The sequence below is a fragment of the Entelurus aequoreus genome, linkage group LG11 (assembly GCF_033978785.1).
Source record: "Entelurus aequoreus isolate RoL-2023_Sb linkage group LG11, RoL_Eaeq_v1.1, whole genome shotgun sequence".
NCBI classification, from domain to species: Eukaryota; Metazoa; Chordata; class Actinopteri; order Syngnathiformes; family Syngnathidae; genus Entelurus; species Entelurus aequoreus.
The window spans coordinates 51,147,250-51,170,494 of NC_084741.1; the positions used below are offsets into that span (position 1 = coordinate 51,147,250).

General features: G+C 40.8%; 1 protein-coding gene across 1 annotated transcript in view; it reads right to left on the reverse strand.

Annotated features, from left to right (window-relative positions):
* Positions 1-23,245, reverse strand: part of LOC133660207 (eukaryotic translation initiation factor 3 subunit H) — a 136,820-nt gene that overhangs the window by 85,028 nt on the left and 28,547 nt on the right. The window contains exon 2 of the mRNA XM_062063487.1: positions 22,236-22,392. Coding sequence (XP_061919471.1) covers positions 22,236-22,392 — 157 coding nt within the window. The remainder of the gene's footprint in view (positions 1-22,235; positions 22,393-23,245) is intronic.

Below are 23,245 nucleotides of genomic sequence, written 5' to 3' on the forward strand. Positions count from 1 at the left end.
TTTGATAAATCTGACTAATTTAGTGAATGGACACGTACTGACTGAGAGCAAGCAGGGGCAGGCATGCTAATAGCTAAGCTAAAGGGTCTCCCTCACATGTAATTAGTGCTGGGCGGTATACCGGTATTACAGTTAAAACCAGACTATTTTAAAAAGACAGAAAATACCCCTATCTTTTAATGTGCCTTTATTACGGCCGTTCGTCCGGAGTCTCTACCGCGCAATGACCCCCCCAGCCACATACGCCTTCGCGCACAGCCGACGTGCCCGACTGTAGCTATGGCGGCTGGCAGGGGGTGAGCGGCGGCTCCTTTTTATTAACCAGATGGAACACAAGCCGGGGAAAAGATTCGACAGAAGAGCTGTCAGTGCTGACAAACTGCTGCTGCTATCTGCTAAAGCTAACAAATACAGTTCATTGATGTCACGTGTCACTTGGCAACAGACACACATGCACGCACATGCTACTCTCAAACCTCTCTCAACTGCATATGAGATATGGTTAAAGTTTTTTTTAAGTAACGCATAAATTGCTTTCCCTAGTAATTAATTACATTTGTTAAAGAGTAATTCCATTAGTAATTTTATTTTTTCCGTTAAGTAACAAGTAACTATAATTAATTACTTTATTAAAGTAATTTTCAGAACACTGGTAGTAACAGTAATGTGGTGTTAAGTTTGCACGTTTTGTTTAAATTACCAATATATATCGTGTATTGCGATTAGGCCAAAAAATACCGGGATATCATTTTTGGTCCATATCGCCCAGCCCTACATGTAAACAATAGTGGCGCATCGCCAAATAAAAAAAAAAAGAATAATCGCATGATTTGCTATGATGTATATGTTGTTTAAAAAGGCAAACAAATTTGAATATACATATAAAACATCTGTTACTAAGTTTAGTATTAATATATAAAAAAAATTCTTACATAATATCGTTGTGTTCTATTTTTAAAATGCTCATTGTACAATATACTTTGTTGAGAATTTTTTTTTGAGAGAGATTTCTCTAATCCTTTTAGTCACTCTTTCTTTAATAAAATGGACTGGCAACAAATCTAGCATCTATTTCTGGTGTCTGGTGTCTCAAGATGGCGGTGCCCTGCTGGCTGCGGCTGCAGAGGCTCATGGTAGTAATATAACATTTTTGGCAAATATACCGGTAAATTCTGTGAATTTCATGGCTGGCTTCCAGCGTGGTCACTCCGTGGTAACATACGACCGCCAGACAATTTTGGATGTGGATAGATCAGGACGTTTTGGACCGAACGATGCGTATACGTTGGACCTCCTCGCTAGCATCGGAATACTACGCCGGCTACATCCAGCGGCCTGTGATACAGCGGAGTCAAGTACCAGCGGGGACCGTCGACATAGGAGACGTAAGCGGTGTGATCGGAAGCAGAAACGGGGATGCCGAGCGGGGCTAACAACAAAGCTAAAAGCTAATCCTCACAGAAGGCCGCTTCCTTCCATCCTGCTTTCAAATGTCCGCTCCCTGGAGAACAAACTGGACTACCTTAAGCTGGTTTTATATGCAAGATGGGAAATGAGGGACTGCTGCGCCATATTTCTTACAGAAACGTGGCTGAAATCATCCGTTCCGGACGAGGCAGTCAGCATCGAGGGGCTAACTATGTTTCGGTCGGACAGGAGCAGAACTCTCACTGGTAAATCCCGAGGCGGTGGTGTTTGTATATACATCAATAACAACTGGTGCAACAATGGGAAGATAGTTTCATGTCACTGCTCTCCCGATGTAGAACTATTAACTATAAAATGCAGGCCATTTTATTTACCCCGGGAATTTAGTGCTATGATCTTCACAGCAGTGTACATTCCTCCCAGTGCTAACACAAAAGAAGCTTTGAATGCTTTGTACTGCTTCATTAATGAACTGCAATCTACACATCCTGAGGGAGCTTTCATCGTGGCAGGGGACTTTAACCAAGCTAACATGAAAACTGTGTTCCCTCATTTCCATCAATATGTGAATTTTGCAACAATGGGTGGAAGCACGCTGGACATGGTGTATAGCAATATTAAACACGCGTTTAAAGCTGTACCCCGCCTCCACCTAGGCTCCTCAGACCATCTATCTGTGATGCTAATTCCTGCATACAAGCCCCTGCTGACCAGGAAGCAAGCTACAGTGAAGTAGGTGAGGACCTGGCCAGAGGGAGCAATGGAAGCATTACAAGACTGCTTCGAAAGCACAGACTGGGACATGTTCAAGGCAGCCGCCACCGATAATCATAACACGTGTGGAGGAGTATGCAGAGTCTGTGTCCGCATACATTCAGAAGTGCATGGAGAATGTTAGTAAGATCAAGAATATCCCCACACGGGCCAACGAGAAACCCTGGATGAACAGTGAGGTACGTGCAATGCTGAAGGCTCGGAACAAGGCTTTTAAGTCTGGCGACCATGGTAGCACTAAAAACAGCCAGAGCTAACCTGAACCGTGCCATTAGGGTTGCAAAGCGTGCTCACAGTCAGAAAGTGCAGGACTTCTTCGAGAACCCCACGAACACTAGACGAATGTGGCAGGGCATACAGGTCATCGCGGACTATAAATCTGCCCCCCGTCCCTGTGACAACAGCATCAGCTTCCTAAATGACCTAAACAACTACTTTGCGAGGTTTGAGGCACTTAACACCACTCCGGCGAGGAAATCCATCCCCCGCCCTGATGAGCAGCCGCTCAACCTGGACGCAGCGGATGTCCGGAAAACCCTGAAGAGAGTGAACCCCCGGAAAGCAGCGGGACCTGATGACATTCCGGGCAAGGTGCTTAAAGGATGTGCAGACCAGCTGGCTGGGGTTCTCACAGACATCTTCAACAGCTCGCTGACCCAGGCTGTGGTACCATCATGTTTTAAGACGGCCACAATCATTCCAGTGCCTAAAAAACCCACAATCTCCTCCCTCAATGATTATCGCCCCGTGGCACTAACCCCCATCATAATGAAGTGCTTCGAGAGGCTGGTAAAGGAATATATTGTCTCCAGACTTCCCCCCACATTCGACCCATACCAGTTAGCTTATCACCCTAACCGCTCCACAGAGGACGCCATCTCCTCTGCACTCCACCTGAGCTTAGAACATCTGGAAGGAAAGGATACACACGTGCGGATGTTGTTTCTGGACTTCAGCTCGGCATTCAACACCATCATCCCGCAGCACTTGGTGAGCAAACTTGCCCCCCTTGGATTCAGTACCCCCCTTTGCAACTGGCTGCTTGACTTCCTCACAGACAGACCCCAGTCTGTGAGAGTGGGAGACAACACCTCCAGTGCCATCTCCCTGAGCACCGGCTCCCCCCAGGGCTGCGTCCTGAGTCCGCTGCTGTTCACGTTGATGACCCATGACTGCTGCGCCAGGTCCACTACTAACCACATTGTGAAGTATGCGGACGACACAACAGTAGTGGGCCTCTTCCGTGACAACAACGACATGGACTACAGGGAGGAGGTGAAACATCTGGTTGATTGGTGCAGAACCAACAACCTGGTCCTGAACGTCGACAAGACCAAGGAGATCATTCTTGACTTCAGGAAGCACCAGTCCAGCCACGCTCCACTCTTCATCAACGGCACAGCGGTGGAGATAGTAAGCAGCACAAAGTTCCTGGGGGTGCAGATAACTGACAATATGACCTGGTACCTACACACCGGAGCTCTTGTAAAAAGAGCTCAGCAGCGCATGCACTTTTTGCGTTGGATGAAAAGAGCACAGCTCCCTCCCCCCATTTTCACCACATTCTACAGAGGCACTATAGAGAGCCTACTGACCAACAGCATCTCTGTCTGGACTGGAGCCTGCAGTGCCTCAGACTGGAAGTCTCTCCAGAGAGTGGTGAGGACGGCGGAAAAGATCATCAGGACTCCTCTTCCTCCTATCCAGGAGATCGCAAAAAGCCGCTGCCTGACCAGGGCTCAGAAAATCTGCAGAGACTCCTCCCACCCCCACCAAGGACTGTTTCCGTGCATATCAGCGCAACAGAGTCCAAAAGCACACCTTAATAAACTCTCCGTCAGAAAACGCCTTACTTTTTCTGGCAATTTTGTGAGAAATGACGAAACTTGTCCTGACGGCTGCATTCTGGGGGTGTGAAATATGGCAAAAAGTCCTTGTTGGGTTTGCAGTTTTACCATCAACGCATCAGCCTCCCTTGCACGCGCTTCATCAGACAGATTCCGGTATTTTTCCTCGTGGTTCGTCATGTAGTGGCGATTCAAATGATATTCTTTAAACACAGCAAGATGTGTACCACAAATTAAGCACACGGCTTTACCTTTCATTTCTGTAAAGAAATACTTGGCAGTCCATGTCTTGTTGAAAACACGCCATTCGTCATCAACTTTTCTCTTTTTAGCGTCTCTGGGATAACCGGGCATCACTTGTCGCTGTGCACTTTCACTCACAGGTTACACATGGACATACGTCCATAAATAACACTTTTCAAAATAAAAGCAGCACAATTGTATTGCGCGCACGACATAGATGTTTTTTAAACTTTATTTTGTAATTTGTGATTGCCACTGTTCACATTCACTCACAATCACGCACGAGCATACGTCCACACGGAAGTAATACAAATAACGCTTTTCAAAACAAAAGCAGCACCGTTGTATTGCACACTCGACATAGATTCTTTTTTAAATGTATTTTGTAATTTATGATTGGCCTCACGCGGGCCGGACAGGGACGCACAAATGGCCGGATGTGGCCCGCGGGCCGCAGAATGCCCAGGTCTGCCCTGGAGGATGTAGTTGGACTATTATGGAAGATGGAAGATTGAAAGACCTTAAAGAAGCAATAAAGAAAAGTGCAAAGGGAAAGACGCAGCATCAGTAAGTTACTGGAAAAAAGAAAGGAAATAGAAGGGAAAGGCAGAGGCAGCGCTCCCCTGCAGTGAGTTTAAAGAGGGGAAAACAGACTGGTGAGCAGTCGTTTCTAATTTTAATCTGGATGCTTTTAAAACAGACACCATGTCAAAAGTATAGTCAATACAATCTTTAGTTACTTTGCAATGTAACATTTTGTATTATCACAAACCAATGATTATGCTCGATACTAAAGCTCAGTGTCAGTTACATTAGCTGTAAATAATCCTAATAACAAAAATATTTCAGGGGGGCAGAATGTCACTGTTGTATCATTCACATTCACATGGCAGTATTGCATATTTCACAACACATAATGAACAAATGATTGCCAATAGCGTTACCGGCATGAAGGAGGTCAGAAATAACATTTGAAGAGCAATGACCACATCAGCATCTAACTGGTCCAGTGGAATATTTTGAACATATTCATAAAATTGTCCTATTGCTAAGCAGCTAATTAGATTATCTATTTATCCTAAGGTTAACGATACACTACTGAATTCTAAATATGACGCTGGTTCATCAAGTAACAATTCAGGTGAAAAATTGTTTTAGCTTTTTTTTTAATAGATTAAGTAGTAGTAGTTCTGGGCTCTGTCTCCATTTCCTTTTGTCTTTGTAACCCCAGAAGAATCTTTAAAAAAAGTATATTTCCTAAACTTGCAACATATAGATTGATACTGGTTGATGAGATTTTATTTTCTATGTGACTAAAAAAACAATGAAAAAGGAATTGCTAACACCATTTTTTACTCACTTGATGAGCAAACATCAGCAAAGATTCACAAAAGAATCCGAGCCCAAACATAAATTTAAATAAACCAGTCAGAGACACATTTTTCACATATTTAATGAAATATATGCTTAATCAATTTGGCCGATATATCGATTTTATCGATAAATTCAAGTTTTTTGTTGCAGACAATATAAAAAATAAGTAAATCAATGTTTTTCTCCTCTTGCTCGGGCATACTTTTTGCCCCTATGAGCTTCCCTAGCCCTCGCCCGCCTTCTTACTTCCTTAGCGGAGATTCGCAAGCCTAGCAAAACATGGCTAATGATAATGCTAACGAGAGCGAGATGTTTGTTCCAAAAAAAGTGTCTACAGTGCTTTAAAATTGAGGCAACAGGCGTGGAGCAAATTACTTATTTTAAAAAGAAAAGCAGCACACCAAACTTATTCCAGCATCTGAAACAGCATCGAGCCGAGTGGGGGACATGCAACTGTTTACGAGGCATACAAGACCGCAACAACTAACAACAAACTCCACCTAAAAAGCATCTTACTGTGGAGGAATCATTTACACGAGGTACCATGTATAATTAGAAAGGGGAACAGTAAAGCAGATGCTCTGTGCATCCAAACAGGACAACTAGCAAGTGCTGCTGCAAAACTCTCATGGAATTCTAAGGCATTTAATCAACAACATAGTGATATATTACATGTGGATAGAAGTGTACATTATGTTTTCTATCAGTACACATTAACAAAGATAGTTCAGGGAAAAGCCCCCGTTAATACACTTACTAAAACTATATAGTCATCTCAATGTTTTACTTGTTTATTTGCATACAAAGTACAATACATTATTTCTTTACATAATTGTTTTTATTTCAAGACAGAAGCTTATAGTTTGCACTTCATTGATCTGATGGAATGTGTTAATAATGTGTTAATAATTTCACAAATAAGTGGCTCCTGAGTAAAAGTCGCACCCCCGGCCAAACTATGAAAAAAACTGCGACTTATAGTCCGAAAAATACGGTACTTGTTTTTTATTTGAACAAAAAATGTTTGGAATGTATGATATTTGTTGCATTATTACATAATATTAAAGTTAAAAAGATATGCATTTGCATGCAGTACATGTATGTTTTATCTGTCGAAATGGATAGAACAAATACAGTTAGAAAGAAAAGATAAAGTACTTTATCAATGCACATTATTTCCAGGCTTTCGCGGACCACATAAAATGATGTGGTGGGCCAGATCTGGCCTCTGGAGCTTGAATTTGACACTTATGAGCTACATTGATGTTTGTTCACCTTGCAACCCAATTCTAAAATCTGAGCGGAAAATGAATTTCTATAAATATTGGTTGGTTACAAAATAACATAAGTACATTTTAAAACATTAATTGGGACACAATAGGGACAAGACTGCCTAAACATTCAATTAGGTTGGATTTTCCTTCTCTAAATACTAAAGCTGCCTCATAGCAGTTTTGTGTTATGTTTTTATTGATATGACATACAAGGCTGCTGCAGACCATGCAAATATCAACATGCAACTGCAATAAACGTAGCATGCAAAAAAGCGGACACAATATACAAACATTCACACCTGTGTCAAGGTAACAGTACACAAGATCATACTACATTCCGTGTGTGACAAAACTGTTACTGAGAACGTGAAGCACAAACGAGGGACTTGTGTTTGTGTGATGGTTGAGGTCAAATCTGCCATTGTTTAAGTCCCAGATATCCATTCCCTTTCTACTGCTTGTTTTTATTTTTAAAGAAAGTAACAGGATCAAAAACATATCAACCATGCTACTTGTGTGGATCCACTGCATACAGCAGCCCCAACGGTTATTGCATTAAATCCTACACATCTTTCCATACATTTGTCCATGACACAAGGTCGGCCTATGCAAGGTCATGTGCAGTGTCAGTAAAGGTTGTTTCAGCTCCTATTAAAGGCCCTTTTTTCTGTGCAAGCTCAGTTATTCTCCTGTGCTCACTTATATTTGTCATGTTTGTTACAGCTCATCTGTGCTCAAACAGTGGCTCCACACTGGCACCTGTTGATAAAAAACAGCATAACACACTGACAGCTTAGAGGCACCCAGTCACATGCTTTTCAGTCCTTTTGACAGTGTGTACACATCAGATCAAGTAATTGTGTCATTCTCAAACCAATGTTTGCCAATAAACAGATACAAGCTATTTTTATGATGACTTTATTGACTTGGCTTGCCATCATTTTAATTGTAGCGTACTGGCAGACCTTCATTGGTGTAGCTTTCTGTCAAAGCTAGGGACAATACTTTGACATGGTATGCTACAAATTAAACTGACATTAGGGGTTGCTGGACCAAAGGATATGGATGATGTCATGAACAGCACATTACCGAGTGACGTATGCCAAGATATATTCAATTTATTAGGATTGCTTGCAACTAATAAATCAAAGTAAAAGAAAAGGAAAACCGTTTTTGCATATTAGTGTAAAGCTACATTCACAAATGAGACAATTGCACAATTTAATGTCAAATATATGCAGCAACAAGCAGCACCAGCAGGCCTTAATACAACCTGCTCTAATTTAAAAATGTCCAACCATTAAAATCTGTCGTTTTTCTCTTTGTCGTGGCTTGTACCGCCACTTGGCTCCTCGACTCCTCCTCTACCTTCCGGCATAGTCGCATATTTGTGATGTCAGTATATTGCGCATACGACCTCTATAAATAAAAGCAACATGGCGCGGCTAGTGCTGCAGGATTTATCGATTTAATATCGAAATTCAATTATTTAACTATGACAATGCATTTAAAAAAACCTCGTAAAATCAAAGTTCCTCTCTAAAATGTCTGGCGTCTCCAAGCTAGGCCCTTCCTTCCTTTGAGATCCTCTGCACTCTAGCCTGCACAGATATACACATATACCTACATACACATATACAAAACCCAAAATCAGTGAAGTTGGCACGTTGTGTAAATCGTAAATAAAAACAGAATACAATGATTTGCTAATCCTTTCAACCTGTATTCAATTGAATAGACTGCAAAGACAAGACACTTAATGTTCGAACTGGAAAACTTTGTTATTTTATGCAAATATTAGCTCATTTGAAATTTGATGCCTGCAACATGTTTAAAAAAAGCTAGCACAAGTGGCAAAAAAGACTGAGAAAGTTGAGGAATGCTCATCAAACACTTATTTTGAACATCCCACAGGTGAACAGGCTAATTGGGAACAGGTGGGTGCCATGATTGGGTATAAAAGCAGCTTCCATGAAATGCTCAGTCATTCACAAACAAGGATGGGGCGAGGGTCACCACTTTCTGAACAAATGCGTGAGCAAATTGTCGAACAGTTTAAGAATAACATTTCTCAACCAGCTATTGCAAGGAATTTAGGGATTTCACCATATACTGTCCGTAATATCGTCAAAAGGTTCAGAGAATCTGGAGAAATCACTGCACGTAAGCGGCTAAGCCCATGACCTTCAATCCCTCAGGCGGCACTGCATCAAAGCGACATCAGTGTGTAAAGGATATCACCGCATGGGCTCAGGAACACTTCAGAAAACCACTGTCAGTAACTACAGTTCGTTGCTACATCTGTAAGTGCAAGTTAAATCTTTACTATGCAAAGCCAAAGCCATTTACCAACAACACCTAATAACGCCGCTGGGCCCGAGCTCATCGGAGATGGACTGATGCAAAGTGGAATAGTGTTCCGTGGTCTGACAAGTCCACATTTTAAATTGTTTTTGGAAACTGTGGACGTTCTGTCGTCCGGAACAAAGAAAAAAAGAACCATCCAGATTTTTATAGGCGCAAAGTTCAAAAGCCAGCATCTGTGATGGTATGAGGGTGTATTAGTGCCCAAGGCATGGGTAACTTACACATCTGTGAAGGCACCATTAATCCTGAAAGGTACATACAGGTTTTGGAGCAACATACACTATATTGCCAAAAGTATTTTGCCACCTGCATTGACTCACATATGAACTTGAAGTGCAATCCCATTCCTAATTTATAGGGTTCAATACGTTGTCGGTCCACCTTTTGCAGCTATTACAGCTTCAACTCTTCTGGGAAGGCTGTCCACAAGGTTGCGGAGTGTGTTTATAGGAATTTTCCACCGTTCTTCCAAAAGAGCATTGGTGAGGTCACACACTGATGTTGGTCGAGAAGGCCTGACTCTCAGTCTCTGTTCTAATTCATCCTAAAGGTGTTCTATCGGGTTCAGGTCAGGACTTTGTGCAGGCCAGTCAAGTTCATCCACACCAGAATGTGTCATCCATGTCTTAATGGACCTAGCTTTGTGCACTGGTGCACAGTCATGTTGGAAGAGAAAGGGGCCTGCTCCAAACTGTTCCCACAAGGTTGGGAGCATGGAATTGTCCAAAATGTTTTGGTATCCTGGAGCATTCTAAGTTCCTTTCACTGGAACTAAGGGGCCAAGCCCAACTCCTGAAAAACAACTCCACACCATAATTCCTCCGCCACCAAATTTCACACTCGGCACAATGCAGTCCGAAATGTACCGTTCTCTTGGCAACCTCCAAACCCAGACTCGTCCATCAGATTGCCAGATGGAAAAGCGTGATTCATCACTCCAGAGAACGCGTCTCCACTGCTGTAGAGTCCGGTGGTGACGTGCTTTACACCACTGCATCCGAAACTTTGCATTGGACTTGGTGATGTATGGCTTAGATGCAGCTGCTCAGCCATGGAAACCCATTATATCAAGCTCTCTGCGTACTGTATGTGGGCTAATTGGAAGGTCACATGAAGTTTGGAGCTCTGTAGCAACTGACAAGTCAGCGACCTTTTTCATGACTGGAATTGTTGCACAGGTGGCATCCTATGACAGTTCCACGCTGGAAATCACTGAGCTCCTCAAAGCGGCCCATTCTTTCACAAATGTTTGTAGAAACAGTCTCCATGCCTAAGTGCTTGATTGTATACACCTGTGGCCGGGCCAAGTGATTAAGACACCTGATTCTGATCATTTGGATGGGTGGCCAAATACTTTTGGCAATATAGTGTATGTTGCCATTCAAGCAACGCTATCATGGACGCTGCCATCAACAATGTCCTTCCAGTCGCAGACTACCAATGCTGAGCTAAAAAGGCCAATGAGCACGCCCTCGCTGACATCACACTTCACTTGGCAACAGGCACTGCCTTTTAAAGGCGCACACTCTTTTCTCATTAAAACATCTCTCAATTACACACACCAGATATATGAAAGTTTGGAAAGTGACAACTGTAATTAGTCTTTTACTTTACTTTAATTTACTTTAAAACTTTAAAGTAATTTTCCTAATACGTATTAACAGTGAAAGCGAGGAGTGCGTCTTTGCGCCATGCAATACAAATGGTCATGAAAGGTAAAGTATTGGCCTTTTGGTTTGCTCTCCCGCTAAAACTTCCGGGTAGCGTAGTTACTCCATATGTGCTAAGAACTAAAATAGTGCCATAGATTGACATATGCTACAATATTAATACATAAGTACAATACATAAGTATTTTTCCTCAATATGGATGGATGAATGTAAAAATTATGTTGTGAATGAAGTTTCATGTAAAGACATGGAGAAGGAGTAGGATTGAATACAAGCCCCGTTTCTTTCTACTTCCTACTCGTTTTCAGATATGTTGAAGGTGCCAAAGTAACCAATTGAGGTTCCCTAATGTTAATTGTTAAAAATGTCTTAAACGAATTAATCTTAACCAAAATCAAATCACAAAAACATACAGCTTAGAGACACTACTTCATCATTTAATAACACTTTGCCCTCCTGGTGAATTGGGTAAACCATAGATGTTTAAAAGTGGCCATGGGGGCATTTTTGGAACACAGTTTTTTAAAAGAAACCTGTAAAGCACATTGAAGAAATAAAATCACAACTGAAAAAAACTAATGAGACTAAAAATAATGAGAAAAGGCTGAAATGTGGACGCAAATAACAAATATCACAAATATTTGTAGTATTGTTTCTTTAGTCTTTTTATCAGCCTATGTCATTATAAATAACATGATGACATCAGCAACCCCAAGATAGAAATCGTAATCGAATATTGAGTATTCAAAGAAAAAAAAAGGGATTTCATTTTGGGCCAAAGTCATGCAGCCGTGCAGTCAGCAGTGTTGAAGCCAAGATAAAGCAATATGTGGACAATGTGTACCACAGTAAAGACTGGAGCTGAAATTCTCGCTGACCAGTCAGCCTGCAATGTTATTAGAAAGACTGATAATGATAGAAGAAAATACTGGATGTAGGCAGATGGTACTGGTTATCACTAGCTCGTACTTACTGAAGGAAAGCTATCGTCGTCACTAATTATTTCTCAATACTGGCTAACTAAATCCTTCAGAAGGATGTCATTTTTTTTTAATACGCTGACACACATATGCTTTTATGATATACAACTCAAACAAAGAGCATCTTAAAATTACAGTTTATCGAATCGTTTGATAAAAAATCAGTACTGTATAAACTAGGGCAATACTTCTTTTATTTAGACACTTCAGAACTATTCTGTCTGTGTTGTTCCACTGTACCTTTGCAGAAGGTTGTGGTAACCTGTCCTGACAACAGTACAGATGAATCTCGAATAATTAGACGCTACAAAATAAACAAGAGAGAATGTCTAAGGGGGATAATGTAGTGGTAGGGCTGTTCTGCTCAAGATACAAAATAATTGAAATGTGTTGAATGCATTTTTCATGTTTTGTTCACACATCCAGCCTGTGTTCTAAAGCCTATCAGTGGTTGTGATTAGTGAGATAAAATCTTGGCATGTATTAAGAAAATCTGCAACAGTAATTAATTTTGCAGTTAGCCATTTTAATTCATTACTCAACTACCATGAATACCTAAGCAGTCATTTCATTAGAAGGCTTCTACATTGATTATTTACATTTAAAATCTTTGATACTCACAAACCATACATTTAGTAGGTTGCAGATGTGAATGCACTCTGGTTACTTGTCTCTGTAACATTATTTTGTAAATGTAGGGTGTGCTGGAAATGCAAATTAATTAATTATAAAAGGAACTTACATGTTAAATTAATAACACTTATGTGGGCTACTCATCACAGTTTTGACATAACTGGCACAAACAATAGATGTTACCCTAATACTGGGTTTTAGTTCATAGACAATTACAAGTCAAGCCACCGTTTTATTGTTTTCCTTTGTTATTAGGGCAATTAATGTAATGATATTGGTACCCGATAGAAAACTAGTATTTCTAAAAGTACTGCAAATGTTTGACACAGTACGTTTCCATGCACTAAATTAGTCTGATTACTCAGTTAGTTAGTTTTTTTGTAGTTTAACACCTACATGTGAAGTCCCACTGTCCATGCACACCCTGTATTGCGACTATTGGTCATACACCGTGTGCCTCTCGTACACTGGCGGGTGCTTATTTCATTTCAGCGCGATTCGCTCTTCCGATTGACAATGACTTCCCACCGAAACATTTTAGCTCTGTTTTACCTGATGTTCGCTGTCATATTGGCACATTTTACAAATATTACGTGTCCAGTGGCTATGTTGATGTTAAATAGCAATAATCAATCAAGAAAAGATCTTAGATTGCACTACGAACATGACGCTATAATCAAGAAGGTGTCAGGGCAAATGCAGGTCCGAAGCAAAGAAAGACGGGCGGGAGAGAATTTTTTCAAAAGGAATTTTCGCATTGAGAATCGGAGTCTCTGAGTTAATTTAAAATGCTCTATGGATTGATGGAAGGAGTTTTAAATCCGGAGGAAAAGACAGTTCCTGCCCTGGCCGATACTGTTCCAGATGAAGGTTGCTATTGTTCTGGACTATCTTGCCAGTTGTGTGGAATACAGAGTTATTGTTCATCAGTTTGGAGTGCAGAAATGTGGCGTGAAGATGTTTGTGTACACTTTCTTTTTTTTCTTCTTTTTTTTTAATGTCCTGCCCAGCTTCTCGGGCAAATCATATAGCAGATGTAGATGCCCATATCGGCTGTTCAGATTTACTTTACAAAAGAGAAGTGTAGGATACTTCTCTTGTTGCCTTACTTGTATTTTGACTTTATTAAATGTATTTATATTATCATTTGGTGCAGCCGGGCCGGAGCAGGAGGGGATAGAAAGAGAGAAAAAGGAAGACAGAGGGGGGAATTGTGGGGACAAGAGGGGGATTAGACAGAGAGACAAAAACAACAACAGCAAACACAACAACAACAACAACAACAGAGCAACATCAGCAAATAAGACATGTACAAATATGATGGTAAAAGTAATAGCAAATAAGCAGTTAGCGAAAATTTAAAAAAAAAAAAATACAGAAATGACAATGAGCATTATTACACTAAAAATGGAGCAATATGAATACCAATAGAAATAGTGCTATTGATAATAAACAATACCAGTACTTTACCTTTATTATCAACAATACAATTGTTCAAATGCAACAATACATATACGTAATGATAACTTGAGATACGAAAGAATGCAGAAAAATGGAGGGGAAGAAAGAGAAGCAACCTTAACCTTGTAGATTGTTATAGTAACAATAGGTTAAGCTTTGTCAGTGTGCCATGTGTTATACCCAGTTTACCCTAGGGCAACAACGTTAATATATGTTTGATGAAACGTGATTATGTGCATGAGTATATGTGTGCATATGTACTTGAATATGTACAGTATGTGTATATGTGTGCTTGTACAGTGAATGTATATGTACAGTATGTGTATATGTGTGTACAGCGAATGTATATGTACAGTATGTGTATACAGTATGTGTGTTTGAACAGTGAATGTATATGTACAGTATGTGTAAATGTGTGTTTGTACAGTGAATGTATATGTACAGTATATGTATGTGTGTTTGTACAGTGAATGTATGTGTTCTATGTGTATGTGTGTGTTTGTACAGTGAATGTATATGTACAGTATGTGTATATGTATGTTTTTACAGTGAATGTATATGTACAGTATGTGTATACAGTATGTTTGTATAATGAATGTGCGTGTGGATGTACGAACTTTGAGTGTGTAAATATGTACTGTATTTATTTGTATATGTATGTGGGAGCGTAGGTACCTATGTATGTCTGTATGTATGTGTGTGAGTATATGTGAATTTGCATGTACAATACATTTGACTCCCAGTGTGTGCGGGAGCCAGAGTACGGCCCCAGCCTCCCCGAGAACCCATCCCACAAACAGTAGGTGTGGTGCCCAGGGAACCAGGGGCCACCGCCCCCACGCAGCCAAGCCGGACAGCGACAGGAACCCCAGAGCCTGGCCCACCGTGCCGCCCACAAGGGCCAGCAGCAGGCCGCAGACAGACGCACCCGGCAGAGGACAAGGCACGAGAAAAACAGGGGGAAGCCAGACCCCAAGCCAGCGAGAGACCACACCCCACACGCCACACTTTTTTGCCTTTAATATACGTGCTTCTCTTCTATCTCACTCGTTTTTGTCCGGAAGTCTGAATGACGCCACATTTTTCATTGCCTTGGTTACTTTCTTAAATAAATCTGTTAGTTTTTTTTCTCCCATCCATGCACTTCAAAAAGATCCGTTCTTTTAATTTGTGAAGAAAAGGTATCCTCCTAATTCCAGTTGTTGCCTGTTTAGATTGAATAGTAGCTGCTTCTGGGTATTAACCTGCGCATTGAGACATGCACGATATGAAGAGTCCCTTACACACACACACTCGAGAGATCGGGTTTTCGCATAATCCAGGTGTGTTAGTCCGGTTTCTTAAAAAACAAACACGATCGGATTAAGGGTTAAAGGATGCTTATTTAGAGTCAAACTATTTGAAAAATCTGACTAATTTAGTGCATGGACATGTACTGACAGACATTTGTCACATTGTCCTGTCATGTTGGTGTCTCCTCATTCGGAATCTGCCAGTCTTCAGTTTTTATTCATATGACTTGTTAATACATTTAGTTATACTGTAGTGTTTATATTGTTACTCTGCACATGTGTTTAAAATTGTCCAAACTTGATTGTCAGTTAAGTAATGCCTATCTCTGCCTACGTGTTCAATATTGAAGTGCAACTTCGTTTGTCAATACTTTAGCCATTTTATTTATTGCTTGAGTTCAAGTACCTCGGAGTCTTGTTCACGAGTGAGGGAAGAGTGGATCGTGAGATCGACAGGCGAATCGGTGCGGCGTCTTCAGTAATGCGGACGCTGTATCGATCCGTTGTGGTGAAGAAGGAGCTGAGCCGGAAGGCAAAGCTCTCAATTTAACGGTCGATCTACGTTCCCATCCTCACCTATGGTCATGAGCTTTGGGTTACAAGATCACGGGTACAAGCGGCCGAAATGAGTTTCCTCCGCCGGGTGGCGGGGCTCTCCCTTAGAGATAGGGTGAGAAGCTCTGCCATCCGGGGGGAGCTCAAAGTAAAGCCGCTGCTCCTCCACATCGAGAGGAGCCAGATGAGGTGGTTCGGGCATCTGGTCAGGATGCCACCCGAACGCCTCCCTAGGGAGGTGTTTAGGGCACGTCCGACCGGTAGGAGGCCACGGGGAAGACCCAGGACACGTTGGGAAGACTATGTCTCCCGGCTGGCCTGGGAACGCCTCGGGATCCCCCGGGAAGAGCTGGAGAAAGTGGCTGGGGAGAGGGAAGTCTGGGTTTCCCTGCTTAGGCTGCAGCCCCCGCGACCCGACCTCGGATAAGCGGAAGAAGATGGATGGATGCATGGATGGCTTAGTTTGTGTATAATTGGCAATCTCCAACCCCCTCAACATATTTTATTGCTTTTGGTTTTGATTTTTGTTCAAGTGCAAAGTTTTGCTAACAACGTATATTTTATTGTTATTTGTTTGTAAATTTAACAGTTTACATTTTTATTACAATGTTTAAATATACTGTACAATATAAGTTTATTGCATTTGAAAGGATAACCATGCATTATTGTTTTGTATTGTCATTACATCAGTGTAGGGCTGAGCAGTATTACAGTTAATACCGGTATATTTTCGAAAGAGATACATATTTGAGACCATACCGCCATAACGGTATCTTATAATGTGCTTTTGTTACGGATGATTGCTCTTCTCTGCACCTGATGGGCAAAGCACATGGCATTTGCTTTGGCTACACTTCGCCCCTTACGTGTGTACGTAGGCTTCTCTGACACACAATGACGCAACACAACAACATTTTCAAAAGAATATGGAGGCTCTGGTGCTGACTTCTCAACTTCTGAGTGATGCAATGCTTTGGTCACCGACTGCATTTGGCTATTGGTAAATGACTATAGCTTTATTTATACATGTATCAATTTGCTTGAAAACCTACAGCTCTACTTGTGGTGACTTTATCACTAATCTCATCTGTTTATGTTGTTCAGCTCATTTCAGTTATCAACTTAGCACAGCAGTTAGCAGTAGCTCCTCTCTGCTGTGTCAAATGTTTAGCTACTCCTCGGCTTGAAACTGTCTCTCCCCATAACCTGTGCTGACTAACCTAAAATAGCGGCTAGGTGGCTGAAAAGTAGTTTCAAACTGAACAGCCAGCGGCCTTCACCGCAGTGAGGGAGTAGAAGCTCCATCTATCCCCACGCAAAGCGTAAGGTGATAAACCTAACGTTAATGAACAAAATAAACAAAAACTGCTTTTGACATAGTCATGGCTAACTCATTACCTTACAACAGTACACAACAAATTACGTAACAAATATAATCTGAGTACTTTCAACACTGGTTATCTAGTCATAAAAAATGTAGGCAACCTTAAGGACTTTGCATGTTTTGTTTAAGATACCAGTATATACAGTATATTGCCATTTGGCCTAAAAATACAGTTTTGGTCCATGTCGCCCATTCCTACATCAGTGGTTAATTTGGTCTGAAAAAATAATGCCAATAATATAATTTATTGACAATAATGTGTTGGTCAATATATCATCGAGCAAAATATCAGCCCAGGTTTACCGATATCCTTTATCAAAACTGGTATTCATAGATACTCTTATCGGTACAATGTAATTTGTTTAAATAAAGATTAATAAAAAATGCATTTTTTAATTTGGATTTCTATTAGCACAAGAGGCTGTACCCCAGCAAAATCATCTAACATCTTACAGAAGGGAAGTGCAGTATTTTATTAACACCTACTTTTTATGTCTTACATGTCAAATTTGTGCGCAGTGAAAGGTGCAATGCAGTTAGGTCATTTCATCATTCAATTCAGATTTAATTCAATTCAGAAACCATTAATAATCCCTCAAGTGGCAATTCATTTTAACAGCAGGTTGTTATGGTGCATATAGCCTACATGACACACAATGAATAGTCAATAAATAGTCAATAAAACATACAGACAACAACATAGAGCTTAAAAGGGATAATATACAAGCAGTATAAGTAGAAATAATCTACAAACCACATTGCTTTATTAAGAATTTCAAAATAAATACATTGCTTTAAGAATTTATAAATAAATAAAACAACAAAAATAACCCTATAAAGAATTTAAGAGCAATCTTGCCATAACCACAAAGATCTACCACTATGTATTACAATTACACTCAGTATATCAATCTATGCATTTTCTACTGCTTGTCCCTATAATAATATTTAAAATAATATTAGCCTAATAAAATAAATACTATTAATTCATGGCATTCATGTAGAGAGCACAGACATTTAACATGATATATTTAAAGGCCTACTGAAACCCACTACTACCGACCACGCAGTCTGATAGTTTATATATCAATGATGAAATCTTAACATTGCAACACATGCCAATACGGCCGGGTTAACTTATAAAGTGCAATTTTAAATTTCCCGCCACACTTCCGGTTGAAAAAGCCTTCGGAGGATGACGTATGCGCGTGACGTAGCCCGGAGAACAGAGATATGCCTTCCCCATTGAATACAATAAAAAAAAGCTCTGTTTTCATTTCATAATTCCACAGTATTCTGGACATCTGTGTTGGTGAATCTTTTGCAATTTGTTTAATGAACAATGGAGGCTGCAAAGAAGAATGTTGTAGGTGGGATCGGTGTATAGCGGCTGGCTGTAGCAACACAACAAGGACTACTCACTTGGATAGCAGACGCGCTAGCCGATGCTAGCCGCCCACCGGCCACCGCACGGATGATCGGGTGAAGTCCTTCGTAGCGCCGTCGATCGCTGGAACGCAGGTGAGCACGGGTGTTGATGAGCAGAGCAGATGAGGGCTGGCTGGCGTAGGTGGAGCGCTAATGTTTTTATCATAGCTCTGTGAGGTCCGGTTGCTAAGTTGCTAAGTCAGCCTTAGCGTCGTTAGCAACAGCATTGTTAAGCTTTGCCAGGCTGAGATCTATTAACCGTGTAGTTACATGTACATGGTTTAATAGTATTGTTGATCTTCTGTCTATCCTTCCAGTCAGGGATTTATTTATTTTGTTTCTATCTGCATTTGAGACAGATGCTATCACGTTTGCTCATGCTAAAGAGCTTCGTCGATGTATTGTCGTGGAGATAAAAGGCACTGTAAAATGTCCATTTCGAGTTCTCGACTGTCATTTTCAAGAGGATATAGTATCCGAGGTGGTTTAAAATACTAATCCGTGATCCACAATAGAAAGAGGAGAGAGTGTGGAATTCAATGAGCCAGCTTGTACCTAAGTTACGGTCAGAGCGAAAAAAAATATGTATTTTACTGCATTCTAGTCCGTCACTCTAACGGTCCTCGTCCACAAATCTTTCATCCTCGCTCAAATTAATGGGGTAATCGTCGCTTTCTCGGTCCGAATAGCTCTAGCTGCGTTGAAAACAATAGAAAAATATGAGGGAGTGAACAACTGACAACGTCACGCTACTTCCGGTAGGGGCAAGGTTTTTTTTTTATCAGGGACCAAAAGTTGCGAACTTTATCGACGTTGTTCTATACTAAATCCTTTCAGCAAAAATATGGCAATATCGCAAAATGATCAAGTATGACACATAGAATGGATCTGCTATCCCCGTTTAAATAAAACAATTTCATTTCAGTAGGCCTTTAATCAAATGTATAATGAAAGTAAATATAATCAACAAACATATTCGGTGGGTGTGAATTTTCTAACAATAGGAATTGTTGTATGTTATAAAGTTGTACACGCAAAAGTCACGGTGAACCGGTTCAGATGCATAATAGATGTAGCCGTTTAGCTAGTCCTACACCCCAGTCCACCGGACACCACACATTAGTCATAGGGGACTCCATCACCCACAACATACAACTTAGTAAACCAGCCATAATTAAGTGTATTCCCAGCACCCGACATTGAAGCTAATCTTATGGAGCTGACTTGCAACAGGCCTAGTAAATACGTACGACAGGCTAATCGGACCACTAGCTACGCGAACATAGTTGTACAGGTCGGCTCCAAAGACACTAGGATGAGACAGCCAAGAGATTACAAGGAGGAACATAGCTCGGACTTGTAATCTCGCGAGAAAGATGTCTCAGCATTGAGTACTTGTCTCTGGCCCCCTGCAGGCAATAGCTAATGATGAGAGGTACAGCAGATTAGTCTCGCTTAACAAGTGGCTGGCTAGTTATTGTAGAGAACAGGGAATAACGTTTATTGATAATTGGCCCTCTTTCTGAGGCAAACTGGGCTTGCTGAGGATGGACGGCCTACCCCCTAACCAGGAAGGTGCCATCACTCTTCCTATAAATATAGACTACTATTTGAGTCACACTTGGCTAATTACACTAGAGTGAGCTTGGACACCGGCAATTACAGTGCCTGTCAGCATGGGTGAGGAGTCAGTTAACCTAGAACTAACCAACGCCAGGCTGGTTAAAAAAGGTTGGGGGCGGCTTGGCGTAGTGGGTAGAGCGGCCGTGCCAGAAACCTTTGGGTTGCAGGTTCGCTCCCCGCCTCTTACCATCCAAATCGCTGCCGTTGTGTCCTTGGGCAGGACACTTCACCCTTGCCCCCAGTGCCGCTCACACTGGTGAATGAACGATGAAGGATGGGTGGTGGTCGGAGGGGCCGTAGGCACAAACTGGCACCACGCTTCCGTCAGTCTACCCCAGGGAAGCTGTGGCTACGAAAGTAGCTTACCACCACCAGGTGTGAATGAATGATGGGTTCTCACTTCTCTGAAGCGCTGTGAGTGTCTAGAAAAGCGCTATATAAATCTAATCCATTATCCATCCATCCATCCATTTTCTACCGATTGCCCCTTTCGGGTCACGGGGGGTGCTGGAGCCTATCTCAGCTGCATTCAGGCGGAAGGCGGGGTATACCCTGGACAAGTCGCCACCATTATTATTATTATTTTAAAAGAGAAAGTAACCAGATATTAACAGTAAATGAACAAGTGGATTAATAATACATTTTCACAGCTTGTTCCTGATAAATTTGACAAAATAGAATGTGAAATGACACAATATGTTACTGCATACGTCAGCAGACAAATTAGGAGCCTTTGTTTGCTTGATTACTACTAAAAGACAAGTTGTCTAGTATGTTCAGTATTTTATTTAAGGAAAAAATTGTTCTTCGATTGCAATAAGAAACATGTTTAATGTACCATAAGATTTTTTGTTAAAATAAAACCAATAATGCCAATTTTTTGTGGTCCCTATTGTTTAGAAAAGTACCGAAAAGTATGAAATACATTTTGGTACCGGTACTAAAATATTGGTATCGAGACAACACAGTGTACATCCCTACTTATCACAAATGGTTTAATAAAAAATAATTAACAGACATCCCGGCCCAAATACATCCAGGCATTGGATATGTCCAGAGCTGGTTCAAAAGCCTCAATAAAAAAAATGGGAGCATTGTGCTGTGGGAAAAACCCCAAAACAAAGTAAACCCTAATGCAAAAAGTTGTCAGTGAAAAAATATATTTTGCTTGAAGTTAGTTGAGGTTAAGCGTCAATTGCACCTATTTCCTTGATGCTAATCAGTGATTGCGTTGTGAGGATGACACTGTCAGCAGTTTCGTAGCTGAAGACGATTTGTGTTCGAGCTAACACTTCTATTAAGTAAGTAAATGGCAAATGGGTTATACTTGTTTAGCGATCTTCTACCTTCAAGGTACTCAAACGCTTTGACACTATTTCCACATTCACCCATTCACACACACGTTCAAACACTGATGGCGGGAGTAAACAACAGTTCAGTGATAAATAAATAATACTACTTTACAATAACAACCCTTTCAATGAAGTTGGTAACCTTGAGTATTTACCATTTAAGTTTCAGTCAGCATATAAAATTTAAGCATTTTGAGAATTGCCCGACAATTACATTTTGAAAATTAAGCATTTTGGGAACACCAATGGATATGATGTCCGACAAATACATTTTGAAATTAAACACTTGAGGGATTACTTGGCCATTGGCATTAAACGTCCGTAGTACATCCTCTTCTCCTCCCACTCATTGTCTTATTCCAGTCTGTTTTCTGCACTATTCATTCTGCTAACATATACAAATACAAATGGGCACTTACACCTGTACAACAACGGTAAATGTCTCAAAATGGCTGATAGTTATAACATTTAAGTGAAAAAGGTTTTGAAGCGCGTATGCATTTATTTACAGCTATATTTCAGCCATGCAATAAAGAGAAACATTCCATACCTTCATCAAAGTCTGCATCATCCTCAGTGTGCTGTGGGAAGGGGAAACAGTTGGTGATCTCCAGCCGATCTTCAACCACAAGGCCTAATAAGACACCTTGAACCACCTCACTGCCCTGGCCCTCTTCCTGGTAGTGCTTGATGATCTTAAGAACCACCTGTGTCAACGGAAGAAGCAATGTCATTAATATTGTAATACTTCAGCCGAGGGCAGCACAGCAGCTTAGTTGTTAGCACATCTGCCTCACAGTCAAAAGATCCGTTATCGATCCAATTCTATGTAGTTACAACGGCAGTATTGGCTACGGGTGGGAAAAAATAATTGATTCTCTGATGCATTACGATTTGAATGTGTGCGATTCATGAATCGATGGACAAATGTCAAAACATCTATTATTTACGTATGTTAAAGTAATACAGACGGTTCAAAAAGGGGCCAATAATGCTTATGTTCTCCAAACGTTAGTTCTATGTTTAGTTCTAATTAATCTAAAGAGAACTATTAACTAATTATCTTTCAATGTTATTTGTTACCTCGGTTAGGACGGACACACACAGAAGAGGGAGGAGTAGAGGACAAGCTACGCTGGCCGTGGCGCCAAGCTGGCTTGAATGTAGTGAAAAAAATGCTTTGTACATTTTAACAAACGTTTAATAGGAACCGCATTACAGCAGAAAGTAACCAGGTAAGAAGAGGAAATTAGCAAGTAGATGAATAAGTCAGGAGAAACAATAATATCCATACAGTAAGACTACACGTCTGTCAGTCATAAATGGTATAGCGGCCGGCCAATTCTTTTATTTACAAAAAAAAAAGAAGTATGGCCACTCAGTCAACATTGACACATGACTAAATATTCTGTAACAATGTAAACATTTAAAACTTTTAACATTTAACAAAATTAAAAGTAGCTTATTTGCTTTTTAATGTACAAATATAAAAGTGAACATCCAGTGCAAATCTTAATATTCTGCAATAGTATAAGCATTTCAAAAGTAAAAGTATTGCTT